The 22,977-nt window shown below is 42.0% G+C and overlaps 1 protein-coding gene across 2 annotated transcripts; it reads left to right on the top strand.

The window, feature by feature from the left end:
• The first annotated feature begins 204 nt into the window (after positions 1-204).
• On the top strand, positions 205-7,678 carry RGS4 (regulator of G protein signaling 4). Of its 2 annotated transcripts, XM_025420894.3 has the most exons (5): positions 205-363; positions 3,474-3,578; positions 3,895-3,956; positions 4,563-4,729; positions 5,170-7,678. In XM_025420894.3, the coding sequence occupies exons 1-5, from the start codon at positions 320-322 to the stop codon at positions 5,407-5,409; spliced, it is 618 nt and encodes a 205-aa protein (XP_025276679.1). In that variant the 5' UTR covers positions 205-319; the 3' UTR covers positions 5,410-7,678. The 2 variants fall into 2 exon arrangements, with proteins under 2 accessions (XP_025276679.1, XP_025276680.1); XM_025420895.2 differs by lacking the exon at positions 4,563-4,729 and having other exon boundaries at positions 5,170-5,240.
• The last annotated feature ends 15,299 nt before the right edge of the window (positions 7,679-22,977 follow it).

The raw sequence follows: 22,977 nt of genomic DNA, 5'->3' as shown, positions 1-22,977 counted from the left end.
CGTCAGACCCTCCCGGCGGAACCCCGGCTGCCCCGGGGCGGGGCGGGGCTGCTGCGGGCGGCGGCGTCAGAGCTGCCCCCTGATTGGCCGGGCCGCCGCGGGCGGTGCTGCCAGAACTGCCTCCTGATTGGCCGCACTGCGGGGCGGGGCTTCGGAGCTGCCGTCTGATTGGCCGGGCGGCCGCCGCCGGGCTATAAAGGGGAGCCCCGCGGGCTCGCCGGCAGCTCGCAGGAATCCGACCGCATCTTGCTCCCCTCCGAAGGCGCAGCTCCTCCCGCTGCATTTCCAACCCCAGCTCGCGAACCCCACGCCGCACACCATGTGCAAAGGACTTGCAGGCCTGCCGGCTTCTTGCTTGAGGAGGTAAGATTATTTGCAGCCACTCCCCGCGGTAAACTTTGGGACACTTTCTCGGTCCCTTTCCCTTGGCCGCTTGCTCACCCAGCTCTCCGGGGCGCGCAGCAGAGCCTCCACCTGCTGGCTCTCCTCCACGGCCAGCTGGACGTCGGCACTGCAGAAGCGCGCCCCCCACCCCACCCCCCGAATGTGGGCCCCCATGTGACCTGGCTTTTGAGGACTGTCCTGACCCTCTCTCCCTGAGCTAATTCGGAGTAAGAAGGGACATGAGGCTTAGGGGCTCACACAGGGCTCTGCGATCGCTGCGGTTATTTGCACATCGCTGGGGGTCTGTGGACTCACGGCTCTGAGCTTTCGGACCGGGTGGTAGGTCCTGTTTAGGGGAAGACACCCCAGAATGAGGTCTGGCTGCATCACAGGCGTTGCAGTACCTTCCACTCTCTATGCTCCTATAAGCAAGTGTGACAATCCAGTGTGAGTTCCAGTGCTAGACCCCTTTCTCTCTCTCTGCCACCTTCCCCCAGTTCCTGAAATGTCTCACGTGAGTGGTGGTTGAGAAGTCCCGATCCTAACAATTCAGTTAACAATTCAGTCCTCCTGCAGACATTGTTTTGTCTACTGTCCCTTGATTAAAAAAAAAAAAAAATAGTAAAGCTGCTTCATAGCTCCTCATATGCCTTTGCCTTAAAAAAAGGATAAATAAGTGCTTTCAGAGAATGCTATATATTAGCCAGCTGAAAGAGAAATACAAAACTAGTGCATATCATTATTATTTAATCTTACAGTTGAAGGTACAAAGTCCGTCTGTAGCTGTAGCACCCCCTTGTTTCCCTGCAAATAAAAATCACCTTAAATTTCAATTTAGGAATATCCCAGAAAGCACAGCCTTCCGTGCACTTTGTAGAAGTTTGCCTTCCAAATATTCAGTCATTCAGGGGTGTGAAAAAAATATTCTTTTTAAAATGTGCTTTCATGGGTGCCTTAAAGTGAAGCAGGAGGGTCTGGTAGGAAGTACTCATGGAGGGAGTGCCCCTGAGCTCCATCATGACTATCCCGAGCTGAGTGGAGCAAATTAGTCTGAGCTTCAGTTAACTCATATATAAAATTAACCATACAAAAATAAATAAAATAAAATAAAATAAAATAAACCATACAAAATATAGGAGTGTCAGGAAACCGTTATGCTCTGGTAAGTATTGCAGGAGACAGATGAATGATTGCACAGATCTGCCCAAGGAGCTAAGAAGCTAAGCTGGGGAGGTAACCTGTATATCAGCAAAGTGAATGGCTCTTCCCTCTTCACTGGTCAACTGCAAATCAACTAGTCTAGCACGTTCCCCCCTAGCATCAGTGCCTGAGGCTGCAGGAAGCCCTGAACTGCTCAAGGTCAAATAGGCAGTGGATGGCCAGTGCACATCAAATCCGGTGTCATGACTCCAGTGACCTCTAAAGTCATGCTGGCTTTTATTTTTATGGTTGAAAGGCGTCCTAAGGACAAATGTAGCATCCTTGCTAAGCATACTAACAACTCTCTATGAAATGACTTGCATTACTCAGTAACTTAGATCTCAGCCTGAGCCGGTACATGGCAAGGTGAAGTGAGGTCTATTTTGACCAGATCATAATATGTTTGTGTCTTAGAATCACTTGAGCCTTTAGGATTCTATCTTGCTGTCATTGAGGAGGATTTTGCATCCCCTGAGCAGTCGGAGAAGCAGAAGAGGGAAATCAGTCTTGTGAGGAAGAGATAATCCATTTTTAGGGGCAGCCCAAGAACGTAAGGGAATTCAAGCTTCTGGAGAAATGCCTGAATGGAGAAGCCAGTGACCTATCAGGAGCTGTCATAAAATGCCTTTTTTTTTTTTTTTTTTTTATCCTTGAGACTTTCTTTCTCTCCCTTTCAGTAGGAACATCTAGCCATTCATTGCTTCTAAAGTGACATTTCTCTTTTAAAAACGATTTCTTGGCTTTTATAATAAAAGAGATTCAAACAAAAGAGGAATTAACAGAGAGAAAGTTGAGCTTAAAAGCTTACTAAAAGGTCCTTCTTTCTAAGTCACGCACCCCGCTGCTCCCTCTCTATCCATTAAACAGTGCAAATAAGCTCTGCTCTAATTAAACAGTCACTAGCTGCGGTGATGACTCTTGCTTGCTTCTCGATTGTTTTTAAGGCTCAGATGCCCTTTATAGTGCAAATGCCCTTAGAATGTAGATATTACACAGGAGAGCAGTAGCAACAGCAGAAGCAGATTTCTCTAGAAGCAAGCCTGAAGTTGCTCAGCTTTTGGCCAGAGCATTTGCCTTTGTGGCCTCCTCCACTTCCCTCTGCTGGAGCTGCATCCCCACCTCCATAAATACCCGAAGGTCAATCGCTTGGCCCACCTCCTGGGACGCTGGGACCACCCAGCCCTTCCCCTTGCTCTTAGGTGCTTCTGCAGGTCCCTCTGCTAACAGGGAGGCAGGTGGAAACAGCCACCGCCATCTGTCCAGAAGGTGGCGTGCAACAGGAAAGGTGCCACATTTCCCTCTCAATTACTGCTTGCCCTCCAATTCCTACAAATTACCCAAAGAGCGGTCCCCTTTTCAATGTGTGTCTGTTAAAGACCCCAAAGCATTCCATTGGTCAAAATGATAGGTTTACAGAAGAGCCTCCTGAGGCCAACTGAGGGCCAGCATTGTGTCGCAGGCTGGGGCCCCTGGGGGCTCAATCGGTGAAGCGTCTGCCTTCTGCTCAGGTCTTGATCCCGGGGTCCTGGGGTTGAGCCCCACATTGGGCTCCCTGCTCAGCAGAGTCTGCTTCTCCCTCTTTTTCTCTCTGCCCCTTCTCCATTCATACTCTTTCTCTCATATAAAATAAATACAATTTTTTTTTTTTTAAAGAATTCTGTTGCAGACAGAGCAGGCTGTGCTGTGACTCTGGCCCCGGGTTTCATAGTGAGTCACAGGCAAACACAGAAGTGGGATCTCCTTTTCCTGACTGTTCACGCCAACTTCAGCTCCCATTTTGTAAATAAACTGCCCCGGCCCCTTTACTAGTAATGGACTCTTTGAGCTCTGCCACCAGGGTATCTTTTAAAAGGGCTAATTAGGATTATTCTTTTTCTTCTTCTGTGCAGTGCAAAGGATATGAAGCATCGGCTTGGTTTCCTGCTGCAGAAGTCTGATTCCTGCGAACACAATTCTTCCCACAGCAAGAAGGACAGAGTGGTGGTTTGTCAGAGGTAAGAGAAAAGGCCTCGGTGAGGACCCATTGAGTGTTAACTATTTAATGTCAGAGATGTTCTATGAGGAGGAAAGGAAGTGGTGTTCCTAGCTAAGCTAGATTTGGATTTTGATCCAAATGGTGGCCATTTTCATGAAGACCATATTTGCATTTGAAATTTCCACCCATTTTGTGGAAAGACTGTCCTAATCAAGAATAGGTCTCATCATGAGGATAGAAAATAAGTGTCTGCGTTTTTTTCAGGATCTTAAATTTCTCGCCCTAAGTTTGTATCATGGCATTCAAGTTTTTCTTTCTCTTTGTCACGTCTCTAGGGTGAGCCAAGAGGAAGTCAAAAAATGGGCTGAATCACTGGAAAACCTGATTAGCCATGAATGTAAGTCTGACGGCTTTCTTCCCTGCTAGGAGAAGGACAAAAGCTCTCTAGATAGACAAGTTATCTCATATTATATTTGATCTAATAAGAATTGCAGACAGAGTTGGGTTTCTTCTGGCTTCCAGACTCAAGAGAATCAGTCTATTTAAAATTTTACCATGCCCTGGGCTTTGTGATAGACAATGGAAAGTTCATACAAAACCATGTGGAAAATCATCTCTCTCACCACATGGGAAACAGGTTCAGGGGAAAACTTCAAAATATGGAGACTTCTTGCAGAACCAGCCTTAGTTTCTCTTTCTCAAACTTACTTTGGCAATCGACTTTGAAGCCAAAAGTAAGCCAAACTTACTTTTGGCTTCATGGGTATTTCAGAAACACTGAGACTTCAAACCTTGAGCAAGAAGCACTAGATATAACTGGGATCCAATAGATGTCAAACAGATTAGGGTCACCTGACCCCAAGTGACCCTCAGAAAGGAAAGAAAGGGTGAGGCGTTTGAGCCCACGCTTTATTCTCTCAAGCATGTTGAATTTCCCTGAAATACACTGTCCAAGAGGTCTGCCAGTGTGGTGACAAGGGTGGCTCTTTCTCCTCCATCACAGGTGGGCTGGCGGCTTTCAAAGCTTTCTTGAAGTCTGAATACAGTGAGGAGAACATTGACTTCTGGATTAGCTGCGAAGAGTACAAGAAAATCAAATCACCCTCTAAACTAAGTCCCAAGGCCAAAAAGATCTATAATGAATTCATCTCCGTCCAGGCAACCAAAGAGGTAGGTCTTCACGGCACAGAACTCTCTGAGTCTTAGTGAAATTTCCTGCAAGTGATATTTAGTGGTGTGGATCTTTAGATCATCTGAGTTAAAGGAAATGATGTAACAGTGGAGGAGATTATTAAAACCTTGACCACCCCAAATAAGTCAGTTAAGAAGAAAGCTTTCATCCAGATGACTTAGATGATCTCCCTTAATGAGTTTTTTGATAAATCTTCCCAATTTGTGAGAAAGAACGAAGAGATTGTCCTGCCCACCCAGAAGCAGATGAACCTCTCTCACATGTGCCAGGGTGGAGCTAAATATTCTTTCTTTTTTTTTTTTTTTTTTTGTTTCTGGGGTATAAATGAAGGGTGCATGTGATGCCTCCCCACAAAGCATGCAGCCTTCCCTTGTCAACAAGGCCATGTGTCCAATACATCTTGGTCTTTGCCATATAGGTAAACCTGGATTCTTGCACCAGGGAGGAGACAAGCCGGAACATGCTAGAGCCCACGATAACCTGCTTTGATGAGGCCCAGAAGAGGATTTTCAACCTCATGGAAAAGGATTCCTACCGCCGCTTCCTCAAGTCTCGATTCTATCTTGACTTGGCCAACTCTTCCATCGCCGGGTCAGAGAAACAGAAAGGGGCCAAGAGCTCTGCAGACTGTCCTTCCCTGGTCCCCCAGTATGCCTGATTCTCACACACACCGGAGGGCTGAAATGCCAAGACTCTATGCCTGGAAAACCTGAGGCCAAATATTGATCTGTATTAAGCACCAGGGCTTTATCCACATCGTAGCTTAGTGTTCATGCTGCCTGACGTGCGTGAGTCACTCCCATGTAAGAAATAGATTTAGTTTTGATGTTTGGTGTCCATCAGGGCAGGACCTCATTCCAGTCCAGCTTTCCCAGATTTCCTTTTGGGTGCCATGTGAGCAAGTATCCAAATAATGGTTTTGTAGGGGTGGCTTTTCAAAGACTGTTGCAGTCTTCTCCTCCCAATGGCTTGACCTCAGGTTGGTTGGTTGGTAACATTTCATGTGACATCTACAAGCACATGTATTCTGTTGGCACTTTCTCTAAACTCTACATGTTTAGATGGGGTTGATCTATCGTGTGTACATATGTGTGTGTGTAAATATATGTATACACGTGTATACATATATTTACACACACATATATATACACATTCTATGTATATGTGTCTATATGTATATATACATATATATTTCTGCAAGAATAGATAGGAAAGACCCTAGGTGCTCATAACTAGAGTGTGCGTACATACCTAATGCATGTTCTGATCCCTGGTCTTTCATCCTGCAATCAAACAGGCAAGCAGAGCCCATTCCCATGCAGGCCAAGAAAGGAATACTAACCTGTGGAAAGTTGGTTCTGTAAAACACTATAGGTCCTGTCGGCCACACATCCGAGGGACTCCATGCGTAGCGTAACCACTGATAGCTTCCACGTTGAACAGTATTCTAAGGAGCAGATATCCTAAAGAATCTTAAGCCCGGCTGACACAGTTCTGTCTTGAGCTGGTTATTTCTTACAGCATTTTGCAGTCCCTCAGCTGCTGGCCTTCCCTTCTTAGCCTGGGTGCTTGGCCATGATTGTCAGAAGCCAGGTTGCTATGGAATTGGGAGAGAAAATGCTCGAACCGAATGAAGACACGCAGGGAGGGCCTCGCCAGCTCTACCTGCTGTAAGATACTGGCTGAGCGAGGGCATGGAACTTCAAGGTTAATAGTTTTATCCTCTACTCTTTTTCTCTCTCCTGATCAAGGGTGCTCTCCTCATCTTGTCCCCCCCGGCCCCACCGCCCCGAGGACTTCAGACATCAGATGAGGCTCCTCCCTTCACTCGGTTGGTTGGTTGGTTCCCTATAATGGCTCCGGGCTCTATGCCTTCAGTTAGAAACCAGCAGCAAGGGAAGGATTGTATTTTATAAGCGGGAAACATGTTTTCGCAAACTGAAAAGCCCTCCTAAGTTTCTCTTTTGAAAGGAGGACCTTGTTCATTCCACCCTGAACATCAGGGCTACTAGAGTCTGCAGGTATACCTTTCCAGCCTCTGAGACTAAATGAGAGAGGAAAGGAAAAAAGAAAACAAGAAACAAAAACCAGTCGATAGAACTACTGTTTGGAACTTTTCAAGGCACGTGAAATACTTGAAAATTTCTCATATATGTTATTTATGATGTTGTTTTCTACAATGTTTTTATTATTGTATTGTTTTTTAAATGGAGGGTGCAGGATATCACCTGAATTATTAATGAATGGCCAGGAAGTAATTTTCTTCTCATTCTTCTAAAACTCCAGCCTTTGAAGTGCACACACACACACACACACACACATATGCATGCACATTGCACTAGTTCCTCCAGCATAAATTGCATACGTGAGCACCTTGTGGCTTGTAAACCAACAGATGGGGTTGCACAATGAAAACCAGAGTGTGCATAGACCAATCTCACCCTATTAAAGATGTAGGTTCTTTCAGTTATGCCCTTCTTGTCTCTGGCAGTCTTATTTTCCATGTTCCCAGAATTCCTCCCCTCTGTCCCTTTTATTATACATGGTTCCACAGTTTTGTCTCTAGTTGACTCCAGGATCCAGACGTGTAACTCTGTTGATCTTGCCCTATTATAACTGTCATTATTCTCAGATTGTACCTGTGCTCACGGGCTGCTGTCTTACAAAGAGATCTGGAAGGTCATTCTGAATGAGAAGTAAATTATTTTATGTAATACAATTTTCAAGTGTGTTTTTCAATTGTATTTACCTCTTATTTTGCCACCATTTGAGATGCTGAGCCAACCTGCTCATGGCCTGTGGGCAGAACTCTTCTTCTCTTTGCATGCCTGCTTTTATCATGCGCTTTAAAGGCCTCAAAGCTGATGCTTCCAGGGAAACACATGCATCTTAATAATAAGGGTAAATAAATGCTTCATACGAAACTATCTGCTTGTAAACACATTAATGATCCACAAGGATGTGCGATGAGAAACAGCAAGATGTAGGACGATGATAGAAAATGGCTCATGTCCAGGCTTCGATCTGTCCCATGCCAACTCTGGAGAAAGCAGCAGAAAATAAATGTTGTATATTTTCCTGTTCCTGCCACTGCTCTGACTACCTCTCATCACAGAGCCGAGGCAATCTGGGCTCCAAAGACTTTGCTCAACAGACTTGGGGTGTACTTGCAGGTCCTCAAGAATTGTTCAAGAGATAGAGTTTACCCTTCAGAGCCGTTCCTCTTCCACTTATCTGTCCAATGAGAAGGTGGGAACAGAGGAGACTCAGAAGGTAGATGAGAGCCATAGATCCCTGCAGGACAGACTCCTGGCCCAACTGCTCAAAAGCCCTCCCTCCCCCTTACAGATTCTCTCCCCTAGAAAAGAGGTATAGAATGTTCCCAATCACAGTCACGGATACAAGGTCTGTTATACCGTGAGACCTCCATTTCCTGAATTCTACTTCCCCATTGTGGAAGTCAGCTTACAGGGTGTTCAGGACCACAGAATTCAGGCTATTTGGAGGAAGAGACCCCTTCAGGGATCTGACAAAAATCATGGACCATCTTCTGAGAAAAATACACAAAGGGATCCAGATTCATCAGAAAAATTTAGAAGGGGTGGGGCACCTGGGTGGCTCAGTGGTTGAGCATCTGCCTTTGGCCCAGGGTGTGATCCCAGAGACCCAGGATCGAGTCCCACGTCAGGCTCCTTGCATGGAGCCTGCTTCTCCCTCTGCCTGTGTCTCTACTCTACCTCTCTCTCTCTGTGTCTCTCATGAATAACTAAATAAAACCTTAAAACAAAAAGAGAAATATTTAGAAGGAAGTTTTGCAACTCCCCACCCCCTCCCCAAACACACAGGGATGCCCTTCCCCTCTCCCAAGTAGATGTGTCAGAGTCCCCAGGAGTGTGTAGTCACTGCTCTTTGCATGTAGTACCATCTTCCAAGTATCACAGAGGAATTAAAATCACTGCTATAAGCAAGTGTGCTTGTCTCCAATCTCCACCTTGCCCATCCTTTCTTCTTGATGGTTGGCCATGAAATAAATAACACATATATGCAAACTCGTTTGGACTTCGATCAAGGACCATGTGTTGAAAAACAATTATTATTGCTTATCATGTGCCAGGTATTGTCCTAAGCATTTCATATACATAATAAACTTAATTCGCACGGCAACCCCGAGATACATTGCCAGTTGTCAACACGGCCTCTGCAAAACATCTGCCGATTTTTACAGCTGAGGAAACTGAGACACAGAGAAGTTAAACTTGTCAAGGTCAATCTGCCCTCAAGAGCAAAGCTGGGATATGAACTGAGCCATCTTTGCCCCAGAGAGCAGGGCAGAGACATGAAACACCAAATACCCACATGCCAACAGACAAGGAGCAGACTGTCACTTTCAAACCTATATGCTTGGGATTAGAGCCAAATGCATTTCCATCTCTCTCTTCTCCTTCTGTGGCAACCATGGAGAGTATATGTTTCAGATTGTGTAGCAGTGAGATGAAGGACCCCTTGATTCACTTCAGAATATCAAGTGGATAAGGAATAAATCATTGATTTGAATCATCTGTTTATGAGGCTGTTTGTTACTGCAGCAGAGCATTGTTTATCCTGAGAAAATCAGAGACTGCGCTCTTCACTGTTCCACCATGTGGTTGCCATTTTATTGTGTGGGGGCACACAAGGGTGTGGACCAGGGGACTCCTTTACGTTATAGCAGGTTGCAGACAAAACTTGACTTTGGAGAAACTCCATGACCCAGGGTGCCCCAAGCTGTGTCTCGGCACACCATGTCAACAGAGCTTAGATGTTTAGAGTTAGAAATGAGATGATAGAAGGGGAAAAGAAGAAAGAAAAATTCAAAAAATCTACCTCCAAGGAAAATTCACTACCCATCAGCGTAGGCCCAACACGTGGACAAAAAACAACAAACAAAACAAAACAAAAAATTCAGTGTAGCAAGGTATCCAGATAAATTGGCTCATATGACTGCCAAGACCCAAAAGCATAATATAAAAACAAAAAGACTCCTTTCACTGAATTCAGAGACTGAATTCAATCTGTGAGTTTTCTCAGGCCATTAGCCTGCATGCGAGCCACTAAATTGCTCATCATTAAAAACTATTGTGTTAAAAAAAATTAAAAAAAAACTATTGTGTTACTACGCATTGCTTTCTAGATGTCACACAGAAATATGGCATGAGAAAGGAAAATACTGGGTTTTGACTTTTTTTGTGGTATAGAATAGAGGCAGAGTTGAGTGAGGTGACTGAAGAAGTGTTCACTGAGAAATAGCATCCAATGTCTTAGATTTTGCACGCAAAGTGATAATGACCGAGCCGAGGCCAAGGATGACTGAATTTCTGAAGCACATTGGTGGAGGTCGGCAATGCGTGAAGAGACAACTGGGTTTCCAAAGGAAAGTTAAAACTTGATGGTCACATCTTACATCTATGGCATGCTTATTAATCACCAGCCTAGGGTGGGTGCTTCCCATGACCTCATCTAACCGTTAGGCCTGAACTCTGAGGTAGATGCAATCAGTGGCTTTCCATTACTGGTAGAGGAAATGTGACCCAGGCAAGTTCAGAAATTTCCCCAAGACCAACATCAAAGAAGTGGCAGAGCATGGAGCGAACCCAGAAATCTGCGTCTAGACTAAACACGTTTAATTACTCTAGGCAAGGAGAAGGGGAAGGGAGCGAAGAGAAGGAAGAAAAAAATCATGGTAAGTGAGAGGAGCCTAAAAGGAAGCAATGGAAGTAGAAGGGAGAAAAGAGATAAAAAGATGAAAAGAAGGAAAAGAAGACCAGATGGGTTAGAAAATGTGAAAGGAAGGACCATGAAAGATGGAGCAGAAGAAACGGAAATAAGATGCGTGTTATGAGGAAGGACAGATTACCAGCCGCTTGCCTGAGCTGGGGCAGGTGGAAGGTTCTCTGGGTCTAGGGAAAAGGGAGTTTGGGAAGCAGGAGATAAATACCAGGTCAGCGTCCTCTCTAAGAATCACTTTTCTGGTTCCTCTTTCTCTCTCTAAATTTCCCAGATCCAGAGCAAGTCTTAACAATGCCCGCCCATCCCCGAGAAAAAACCCTGAAGGAAGAATAAAAAAGGATAGAGGAACAGGTCAACTTTCCCTTGGTTCCAGCGCGCCACTGCTTTGGAGTGACATTGCGAGGGACATTGCGCAAGTCACTCAGCCACTTGCAGGGGTCACACACCAATGGGATCCCAGAGGGAAGCCGTCATTTGGCACATGGTCCGGGTTGCCTTGTTCCTGCTCCCCACTGGGAGGCAAGCCAGCGACCATGACCGCAGGGTCTAGGCTAAAGGAACTTGCCCCCTACTTGAGTCTGGTCAAGGCCACAGCATGTGCAGATCAGCGTGAGTTAGATCGTGGGAATTAGGGGGTGGTGGCCTCTTGAGAGTGACTCTCCAGGGTTGACTGGGGAGGGAGGGGGAGGAGGCATTGCTTTTGAAGAAAGTAATGCAACCGTTTTGTGGATCTTCCAGAAGTTTGATTTGTCACATTCCCAGATTATTCCACCAACCTATCGGGCTTTTGAGTAGCCGTCTCCTGTCCGGGCAAATATAGCCCCACGATGTCCCCTCTACAGCGACGGCAGTGATGGAAACCAGTTCCAGCTAAGTCGTGTCACAGACAAGGCCCGCTCATTTCTCCTCTGCCTCCCCACTTCTCTTCCCAACTCTCCTCTGTAGGACTTGGTACCTTCTGCTACCCTTGGGCCTTGCTGCTAATAATTCCATGCTTTGGGGTGCCAGAAAGGACAACTGCTAGAGCACTTTGCAAGTCCTAGATGGATTCTTCTTCCAATTTCCCTCTTGGAGACCCCTTCCCTGACACAGGGCCCTTCCAACTGGAGAGTACAGAATCACTGCCAGTTCCTTCTCGATCCCTCTCTCATACCTAGTAGTCTCCCCTTGGGTAAAATCACTCAGAGTCTGTTCCTGCCTCTCCACCCTCATGACCATGGCAGGCCCTTCCTCCGGGCCACCACCACACGTGGGCAGGCCCATTGCCTCGGCCTTCCTTCTGGTCTCTGACACCCTCTGATTCCAAGGGGCACACCTGACCTCCCACTCTCCTGCTGAAAATCCGCAATACTCTCAGCTCTCCAGGCGAGTTTCGAGACCCTTTATGACTTTGAACTCTTTAGCCTGCTGGCCTCCTCTCTGCTGGCTCACCCCCACCATCCAGCTGGAATGATTTGTGCCTCCTGACCCCGCAGGTTGTTAATTGCTCCTTATCAGTGTTCAAGCCAGTTTTCCATCCTTCCCCTCCACCCAGCCACCTCCTATTGTTCATTTTTAACTCGACTCAAGACCTGTCCAGGGCGAGAAGCCCTCTTCCCCCTTTGCCAGGACATCAACATTCCTCTGATGTCAAGGCTTCCCTTGATACTGTTTTGCTTTCATTGCTACCAGCGCCGTGTCCTGGAACCACCAATTTAGGAGGGTGTCTCCCAAACTACACGGCCAAGACCTCCAGGTTACCGACCAGGTGTCATTCGATTTTACAGCCCCTGCATGAGTAATGAGCCTAACACATGGAAGGGGACTGTCTGTGGACTGGGTGACAGTTTTACATCCTCCTGGATGCAAATAGGAGACTGATCCGTCAGGCCCCTCCCTTGTCCTGCACACTTACTGTACTGAGTGTTCACACAACCCTCTCGGGCTTGACTGTAATCTCGATACTTCCCTCTTGGAAAATGCAGGGGTGTTTCTTCCAACCTTGGCCGAAAAGAAAAAAAAAAAAAAAGGTGAGGGTTTGCAGTGGAATAACCAGAGTAAGAAGGAGCTGGTTGGAGCCACCTTGCAGAGAAAAGAAGATTTTAAAAAAGAAGCTGAGACAGTGTGAACAGTTGTTTCTGTACCTATTCTATACATATAGTGAAAATTTACATGTATTTTATATGAGGTTATATACAATTAGAATTTGTATGCTCCTTTTTAAAAAAAAATATTTTATTGATTTATTCATGAGAGAGAGAGGCAGAGACATAGAGGAAGAAGCAGGCTCCATGCAGGGAGCCTGACGCAGGATTTGATCCCAGGATCACGGGGTCATGACCTGAGCCCAAGGCAGAGGCTCAACCACTGAGCCATCCAGGTGCCCCTAAAATTTGTATGCTCCTTGACCTATATAACATTCTCATTTATATCCACAGCAGAAAACAGCTAACACTTATTGTTTACTGTCTGCTAATATTACCTCTCTATGTGTATAAACTGACTTATTGTATATAACAACCCTGTGGTGAAAGGGCACTAAAATTTATCACTTTCCTTTTAGAGGTGATGAACCAAGACACAGAAAGGCAAGTGTCTTGCCCAAGATCACACAGCTCATAAGCGGAAGCGCCGGAGTTGGTCCCAGGGCAATGGGACCCCAGAACCCATGCTCTTTGCTTCACTCTTTTTTTTCTGTTTTTTTATTATTATTTTTATTGAAGTTCAACTTGCCAACATATAGTACAACACCCAGGGCTCATCCCTTTAAGTGCCCTCCTTAGTGCCCATCATCCCATTCCCCCGCCACCTCCCCTTCTGCAACCCTTTGTTCATTTCCCAGAGTTAGGAGTCTTTCATGGTTTGTCACCCTCTCTAATTTTTTCCACTCATTTCCCTTATAATCCCTTTCAATGCCACACTGTTTCTCACACCAGCTTAGAACTCTGTCTACTGGGTGCTCACTCAGAAAAAGTAGATTAGTTGACCACTCTTCCCTCACAAAAATGTTTCTCTGAAGTTTCTTCTGCTAATCCCACTTATTTCTTGGTAAGCTCCTATTTCTGCTTGCCTAGTCTATTTCTTATAAAATTTTATTTTACTTTTAAAGGCTTTATTTATTTATTTATTTATTTGAGAGAGAGAGAGGAGAGAGCACAAGCAGGAAGAGCAGCAGAGGGAGAGAGAGAAGTAGGCTCCTGGCTGAGCAGGGAGCCTGATGCGGGACTCAATCCCAGGACCCGGGATAATGACCTGACCCGAAGGCAGATGCTTAAGCGACTGAGCCATCCAGGTGCCCCTCTTGTAAAATGTTAATAGCTCACTTCCAACCCTCTGACACTTCACTCCATGTTTCCTTCAGACCCTTCTCCACTGACCTACACCAGATAATCTTGTCCTTGGAGTGATAGTCAGGACTTCCAAGGTCAAACTAAGTCTAGACCAATACTGCACTGGCATCCACACCTAGCTTGCTCAGCTGCCTCTTTAATTTCTATATCCCTGTTGATGTCTGGACTCTGTCCATGGAATAATTATAGATGGCAGGTGGGACGGTCTGCACACCTGCCCCCCGTGCTGTTCCCTGATTTCTGGCTCTCCAGCACACTGATAATTGAGAAGTTGAGAATTGTATGACTTCAACACTAAAAATAAGCACTTAAAATAGGCTCCCAGCACTATTTATTTTTCAGGATGAAATACTATAGGAAATTTGAGTCCAGTGAATAATCTTAAGTAGAGATAGAGAAACCCATACAAAGCAAATGGGACAGTAAGTAAAGGTAAATGTTTAAATCTATATTTTTAAGTAATAATAATAGTTATAGTTTTCACGTATTGAGGGCTGATGCTTAAACTGGCACTGGGATTTGTGCTTTGCATGTGTTACCCCATTCAATTCTTCCAATATTTCCACTTTGCCAGTTAATAAAGCTATTCAGGGTTGAATGCACTCAACTCATTCGCTCATGATCTCATCATCAATAAACAACAAACTTGGGACTAAGGTAAGGTCATTTTGAACCGGAGCTCTTCGGGTCTTAATGACTCATAATGACCATTCCCCCAAACTGTACTGCTTTCAATAATCACCTCAAAATGGCTCTCTCATAAAGGGATACCAGCATTTGGGGGTGATTGCATGTGAACTTTTACTCAGTTATAGATAACTGATCTAGGACAAAAGAAAACTCTTCTCTGAAGCAGAAATTGAGGAAGTTGTATATAAACGACAGATTCCAGGCTCCAACTCTAAAGATTTGGTGTTTGGGGGAAGGAAACCCCAAGATCAAGTAATCTTGACAAATACTCAGTTTGGAAACCATTGATCTAGGGGACCCAGCCCAGGACCAGGAATCTGAGGTTGTGGATCAAAGGGGTCAGTTCCTACAAATCTCTGTATCTTAAATTCTTCATTGGCAAAATAAACTTACTAACAACCTCATCATATGACCTGGGCACAGAGGCTATGCAGACGGAGTGACTTGCATTGAGTCCTTGAACGATGAGGGCAAAGGACTCAGGATTTTACACCGATAATGGCAACCGAACATAGCATTTTAAACATAAACCATGCTGGCTCCTTTGACATTCATAACTACGTGGGAGGTACATATCATTATAAAATTTAAAAATTTGAAATCTTTTTTGTTTTTTTCTCTCACTATATACAAAAATAATTTTTGTATGTTAAATGTAATGCATATATATTAAGATATTAAACTATATTTATGTTTTCTTATTTGCCTTTTCTTATCCATATACAATAGATTTGTTTTAAAATATAATTTAAATAGAATTTTTATATCTAGTTTAATAAGTATTTTAGCAGAATATGCACTGATTTATTGCATATGTTTGGATTCATTTTACCACTTTTTTAGAGTTTTTTGTTGCACTATTTTCTCCCTATTTATTTCTCATTTAAATTCTTTCCCATTTATTCTTATTATATTTACAAACAATTTTTTGTGTATTTTTTTGTTGGAGTTCAATTTATCAACATACAGTATAACATCCAGTGCTCATCCCATCAAGTGCCCTCTTCAGTGCCCGTCACCCAGTCACCCCATCCCTCCACCCGCCTCCCCTTCCACTACCCCTTGTTCGGTTCCCAGAGTTAGGAGTCTCTCATGTTTTGTCACCCTCTCTGATTTTTCCCACTCATTATCTCTCCTTTCCCCTATAATCCCATTTATTATTTTATAAGTCAAATTTTCTATCCTATTATTTTAGAGGCTACTCTGTATACTTTAACATGCATACATAACTAAGTCAAACATTAATCAATATTTTACCCCTTAATTGATTATTTCAAAGACCTTAGATTACTTTGACTTTGATGATCTCTATCTCAACTTATATGGCGTTGCTGTCCATTACTTTAACTTTGTTTTTTCAAATACCCAAAATTGAATATTATTGTTTTCCTGCACAATCAATATTTATTGCATACCAGGATTTTTCTTCACCACTCCTTTCTTTGAGGCTTATTTTCCTCTGCTTAGTATAAAGCCCTTGGATTTCCTTTAGGGAAAATCTCTGAAAGTTATACTTTAACCAAAAAAAAATTTTTTGGCCTAAAATTGTGTTTATTTTACTCTCATTCTTCAGAGAAAATTTCACTGGAAATATAATTTTAATTGGATACTTATTTCACCCTAACCCATGAAAGGTAATATTCCATTACCTTTGAGTCCAATGCTATGGTTAAAAGTCAGCTGTAAGTATAAGAACTTTTTCCTTTGTAGATAATCTGCCTTTTTTTTTCTATTTGCCTTTAGATTTCTCTTTGTCTTCAATTTTTTCCTAGCTATAGATCTATTCATTTTATAAGAAACTACTTGGACATGCTCAACTATGAAAATCTTTGTTTTGGAAAATGCTCAAACACAATGTGTTCGATCATTGAGGATTTCCTTATTATCCCTCTTATATTCTTCAGGCATTCCTTAGACATCTTGATCTTTATTTATTATCTTCTACGTCTCATCTCTCCCTCTGGCATTTTAAATAATTTCTTTAGACCTATCCTCCAGTTTGCTAATTATTTCTGTTTCTGGAATGGTCCAACAATCTGTTTAAGCCAATTTGTTCAACTTTCCTTTAAAATTTTATTATTTTAATATTTTTGCATTTACATTTAACAAAATTTATTTTTGTATATAGTGTATTGAAAGAAAAATAAGGAAAAGATGTTTTTTATTTTTTATCTATGATTAAACTGAAAGCCCATGATTCCAAAGAGGCAATAACATATTAAAATTAATAAAATGTGGTCAAGTAACTTGCTTTATATTTCAAATATTGATAAACTTTACTTTCCTCTACCAATGAATTCCTATAGATGGAAATAAAAAATATCCCATTTACTATATCATATTTAAAAATATACTTAATAAGAATACTCTTAATATGAAAATACTCATATCTGAATAAAACCATGAACACCTTAATAAGCTTATAAAACAAGCCAAGACTCAATGCCATTTTGAAAATAAATTTTCCCTAAATTAATCTATACATGTAATGCAATCCAAATTACAATCCCATAAAATGTTTTTGGAACTGAAAAAAATGTTCCTGTCATATGGAAGGAATAATGTCAAAAAAGCAGCCAAGAAAAAGTATGAAACACAAGAACAGTGAGAACAGATTTGCCCTACCAAATACCTGATATGATGTGACTGCATTCATAGTATTAAACATGAATCTAATTTTAAGAATGTAAAAATAGAGCAAAAGAACATAACACAAAATGTTGAATTATACCCCAATATCTAGTTCATTTATACAAAAAATTTATAGAGTTTATATTTCATTTCTGCAGGAAAAAGAAAAATTATTTTAATATATAGTGAAGCCACAATAGCCTACTCATTCTGCAATCCACTTTATAGCCCAAAGGGAACCACAAGGTCTCGAGAGTTTAGACATGTTCTCGAGAAGAAAGTCAGTTTAAATACTTGCTGATATTTCTCTGGATTCACATCTACACTTCTTGGCTTTTGAAGATTCCTTTCTTTCATGCCAACTCTACTAATGTATTTTGTAAAGCTTATTTCATATGTTATCTGGTACTTGATCTTGTTCCTATGGCAGATTCATTTGGGGTATCTGGTCCACCACTGGAGACTACACATGTGGATTTTTACAGGGGCTTGTGGGCTTATGGGGGAATGAGGCAAACAGTTTTAAAAGCTGACATAAAACAAACTGCATTTGCAGCAAAGAGCATTAGTGCAGTAGAAATGCAGGGTTGAGGCCTTTTTTTAAAATCAAACTTTATGTAATTGATTCTATTAGAACAAATAGTGAGCTAAAGATGGCTGTAGACTGTGAGCAGGGTGACACCAGTTGAATATGCTCAGCCTATCAAATGAGGAAAGTTGTGACCATACATCTGGAATATGTAAAAGAATCTCTGGTCTGAATGAAGATTAGTGAATGCTACTTACTACAGTGAAGATGTTGGAAAATTGCTCTAAAATTTCACATACAGAAAGACCCAGAGGTAGGAGGAGATAATAACTGGAAGTCAACTCATTTTCTTCTTATTATCTTTGACATTCTGTTCCCGCTTCTTAACCTGGTTACACCTTCTGTCACCTTCCTGTTTCAAATCCCTATCTGCATTTTCTAGTCCAAGTGAAGTCTTGCCCTTCTAGAAAAATATAAATGACCCCAACTGTTCTCAATGATTCCCTTCTTTATCCCCAGTATGCACAACTTCAACAAAAATCAGTTCTCTCCTGCCTTATGCCATTCTTCCATATTTTCTTAAATTCTTGTTTATTTTCTCTAAAAAAGGAGTAAGGCTTTTGAAGACAGACCTCACATGGAAGGCATAGAGGTCTGCCCTAAAACAGTCCTGCCCTAGAACAGTGGTAGGCACTGAGACTATCAGCACATGTTTTATATATGTCATTTATTCACAAATAGATAAGTTGAAAGTGTAGTATTAATTAGGGTGTTTCTCATGCAAATACTGGAACTCATCTGGGACTTATCTGTCCCACTACAGGATGGAGCTCTGTCATAATCTTTGCTGGAATATCTAACATATGATCAGAGTAGATGTCCAGTAATGTTTCCTTGCTGAATAAAGGGAATTGAATGCCAAGAGAAAGAAAGAAAGAAAGAAAGAAAGAAAGAAAGAAAGAAAGAAAGAAAGAAAGAAAGAAAGAAAGAGAAAGAGAAAGAGAAAATAATAGAAGAGGATGAGAGAGAAAGGAAAAAACAAATAGAAGAGAAAAAGAAAGAGGAGGAAAGGAAGGAGGGATGGAACAAAGGCAGAAATATCCATTGATTTAATCCTTTATAGGTTTGTGAAAATAGAATTTCAGAGAAAAGACTGGCAAATCAGGGAATAAGGAAGCCAGCATAAGAAAATAAGGATATATGAGGAGGGGGTGTATTTAAGTCAGAAACATAACGTGCTTGGCAACCAGATGAACACACTGATTGCCCAGTCAGTTCAGTGAACATTAGACACAGTTCAATTAAGAGGTGTTGTCCGATAGCCGGCTTTACTGGAAAAGGTAACTTGGTCAGCTGAATTTCTCTTTCACAGATCACTGGGGGGAAAGCTGTTCTAGTGGTTCCAATAAAGCAGATGTACCTCGGTCCCTTGTGTTTAGCCATTCTTTACTTGGATTAGCTTCTGCCAGGAACTGGACTGTTTCAGATAAATTTTAGGCAACATTGGGCAGTTACCTTGATTCTTTCAGGTGACAGGTTGTTGTTTAATCAGTTCTTTTTCTCGATGCAGTCTGCTGACTCCAAGAGGAAAGAAACCCACTCAATAACATTGTCCTTATTTGCAAAAGAAACTGCCAAATTCACTCTCATGACTTTTCATCCTCCCAATGGCAGATGACAATGATGAAACCAATATTGTTACCACAAAGACTTAGGTATATCTGTCATCCAAGACTGTTCTCTTTAAGACCTTGAAGCATTAAAATGAAGCTTTCCTTTCCATCCATCAGCATTCAAGAGGAAATGAGAGCCAGAAAAACAGAGTGAGGAGGGAAAGGGAGTTTATTACCTTTACAAGCTAAAAATTGTAACTATGCTCTAATAAATCCCTTTTATGGCTTATAGTTCATCGGTTTTAATTTGGAAAGGGATGAGGCCAGTGATGGAATGAAGATAAGCAGAACTTGTTTAATCTCCAATGAGTCATACTTATGAAAAATGCCTGCCACCCGGGTCATTTAGCCATGAGAAAATTATCCTTTCTTGTTAGCAACATTTCTCAATTTCACCTTCAGTGCTTTAAATAGGAACAGAGAGTTCTTGAGGTTCATATCCATAAAATAATAATTAAAGTGAAGACAACATTATAAAGGCCCAACATGGATATTTATATTCTTTCCCCTCCCTCACCTCCACTGCCCGAAATATAAAGAGCTCCTTACTTGCAGCCTGAGAAAACAAGAACAAATAATAGATAACATAATCCTTATTTCCCAGAGACTGGTCGCAATTTATTGAGAGAAAGATTTAGAGATGGGTGGGAAAGGCATTTTAAGGAATTTTCAAAAGTAGCCATCTATACTGGAATCACAGAAGGTGAGCTGGAACTTAATGAAGTGCCCTGAGAAAGTATTTATTGGCTGTGAAATCCATAAAAAGCACTAAGTGATATACTGGGGCAAGGTGTTAGATAGTCCTATAAGGAATGAATACAGCTCTGGGTGACTTCAGGTAAAAATATTTTGAAGTCTAAGTATAAAACTCAAAGTGTTATTTCTAAAGGAGACACTAATAACCTTCAGTGCACAATGACTTTATATAGTCATAGGTCATCCTTCATTATGGTTATGAGATAGTTTCTAAAAAAAGATCAGACATCTTCTGATTGGATGCAACTTTGATGCAAGCTGGAACATGATGTAATATTTTAATACTGAGATCTTTGGGTAATTGACTGATGGAAAATATTGAGAGTAAGAAGTTATCTAGGCCATTTGGGTGTAAGAGGACTATTAATGATCAATTGTCCTTCCCCTCATTCTCTGTGGGGGGAGCTACCCATCAGGAGAGCATGGCCCCTCCTTCCCTCCATGCAACTGGACACGTGAAATGAGCAAGGCTAATCAGACTCTGATCGTGTGAATCTGAAGAACAAAAATGTCCATGAATTCGCACTGCTGAGATCTTCCCTGGTCCTGAACTTCTCAAAGCTTGATTATTCAGCTCTTCTGGCAATTCTCTAACCTGTATAGTATTTCTGATATATTCTTTTTGAGTCTTCTTAAATTCCCAAAGTTGATTTCCATTGTTTAAAGCCACAGGTCACTGTTGATAACACTGTCACAGGCAGAAATGTGTTTTGGCAGGTGGAAATATTATATAAAATTCCCAACTCTCTTTATTTAGATTTCATATATGTCCTTCAAGCCTCCTTTCTGATGATGCAGTTTTGTTTCTTGACCCGTGGAGACAGCTTCCCAAGACATTAAAAATTTCCATTTATTTCTGTATCAGTTAGCTTTTGCTGCATAACAAATCACTCCAAAACTTGAAACCCAGTTACTTAGGACAAGAGTTACTTTTTTTCTCTTCTGGATACTTGTGGAATGACTGAGGGTCCATTGACTTAAGTCAGGCACATCTGGGCTTGTCCTCAGGTAGCAGGTTGTATCTAGGTCTTTTCCACATACCTACCTCGTATCTTTCTTGGCCAGTAGGCAATCCACATCCTGTTCTTCACTTGGAGATGGCAGACGTGCAAGACAGCAAGACCTATTGTGTAAATATATTTCAAGTCTTTCCTAACATCAAGTCATCCACTAACATCGCATTGGCTAAAAAGTCACATAACCAAAGCCACGCTGGGAAGCCATTCTGGGAAGTATACTCTGCCTATAGTAGAATGGAAGGAGTGAATGTTTGCTATAAAGTAATCTACAGTATTACATTCCACCTCACATTCACATTTTAATATCTCTTCCACATAAAATATACTCGCTGTATTCTAAGACACTCAAAAGTCTTATCCAATCCCAGCCTCAAGCTCAAAGTTCAGAATCCCTTGATGTACTTTGTGTTCAGGTGAAGTTTGTCTTATTTCATACATTGATAAACTTATACGAAATCTGCCCTTCACACAGTCAATTTGCAATGGGATATGGACTTAATAATTGCAATTATTTGGAAAAAGAAAAAATGGAATACCCATAATAATCACTGGTCCAGAGAAACTCCAAAAACATGCCGAGCAAATGTTACCAAGTCTCTCTCCGTTGAGGGTGGAATAGTTCCATTATTAGATATTAGCTCACTGTTTCCAGTAGCTGTTGAGTCCAGCTTCTGGAAGGTTCTTCCTTTTCCATCACACTCCTTGGCCATTTTTGCAGAAGGCATCAATAATTCTGCCCTCCTTGCCCTGAGAAGCTTTCTGTGCTTGCTTTCTGCCTGTAGATAGTTGGGAACATGGGGACTATTTTATATATTAAGCAATACAAACCACTTTTTAGTCTACACAAACCACTTTTCATCTCTTGATAAAAGTGAACAGCACTTTTATCAATACAACTCGATCAAAACTTTATGGGTTTTTTATGTACTTGATTCTTGTCAATTTCATGAGCCAAAAGCACACTCACAACTTCTTTTTAGATATGCCCCATTTCTAGACTTAATTAATGATACATCACATTTTAGGGACATCACACTGGTGTGGCACCATGTTGTTAAGCTTTCTAGCACCCCTTCTTTTCAATGATGGAAGCCTAGTTGCTAGATTTTGGGGGGAAGTAATAAAAATTCATAAGTAAATATCTACAGTGCATGTCACACACTGATGCTCCATAAATATTACTTGGCAGCCTATTATTTATTCATCTGGTTTTAACTCTATCTCTTATTAATTTGGTTCAGTGTTAACCAATATGCCCCCAAGTAAAACATTGAGTCATCACTCCAAGAGAATTTATAAAAATTAAAATTTTATACCTGCAGAGTTGGGAACTAGGCCACTATTATGCAAGTGTACCAAGATGCTACCTTTCCATGAGGAAAGACCCAAACCACCCCTCCCATACAGTAAAAAACACTTCTAATAGTCAGCAAGACATTTATGGAGAAGTTTCATTGATTTGCATTTTTGTACCTACTCTGGTCTTCCATTTGGAGAATAATATTCTTGGGCTATACTTAACCCTAAAGTGTTCAGCTCTGAACAGAACAATGGCTGCTGCTTTCTGCACAACTGAAAAGGGACACTGATAAACTCCAGGAAGAAGGCACAAGGATCTCTCACTAGATGACCTCATCAGTGACCCTAGGCAAATCCTTTTCTGAGCCTTCATCTCGTCATCAGCTCCATGAACACAATGGTGGCTGCCTTACAGAGTTGCTGTGACGACATGTGAGTAAGTTCATGCTCTAGGATGCCCAATGTAGGACAGTGGACTAGCTCAGTCAACAATAGCACTGATCCCCTAATAACTCGGTCCTGCTCCAGTCCTGC

This window comes from Canis lupus, chromosome 38, assembly GCF_003254725.2.
Source record: "Canis lupus dingo isolate Sandy chromosome 38, ASM325472v2, whole genome shotgun sequence".
In the NCBI taxonomy this organism is placed as follows: Eukaryota; Metazoa; Chordata; class Mammalia; order Carnivora; family Canidae; genus Canis; species Canis lupus.
Note: the sequence above shows the minus strand (reverse complement) of the source record. Positions and strands in the feature narration are given on the sequence as shown.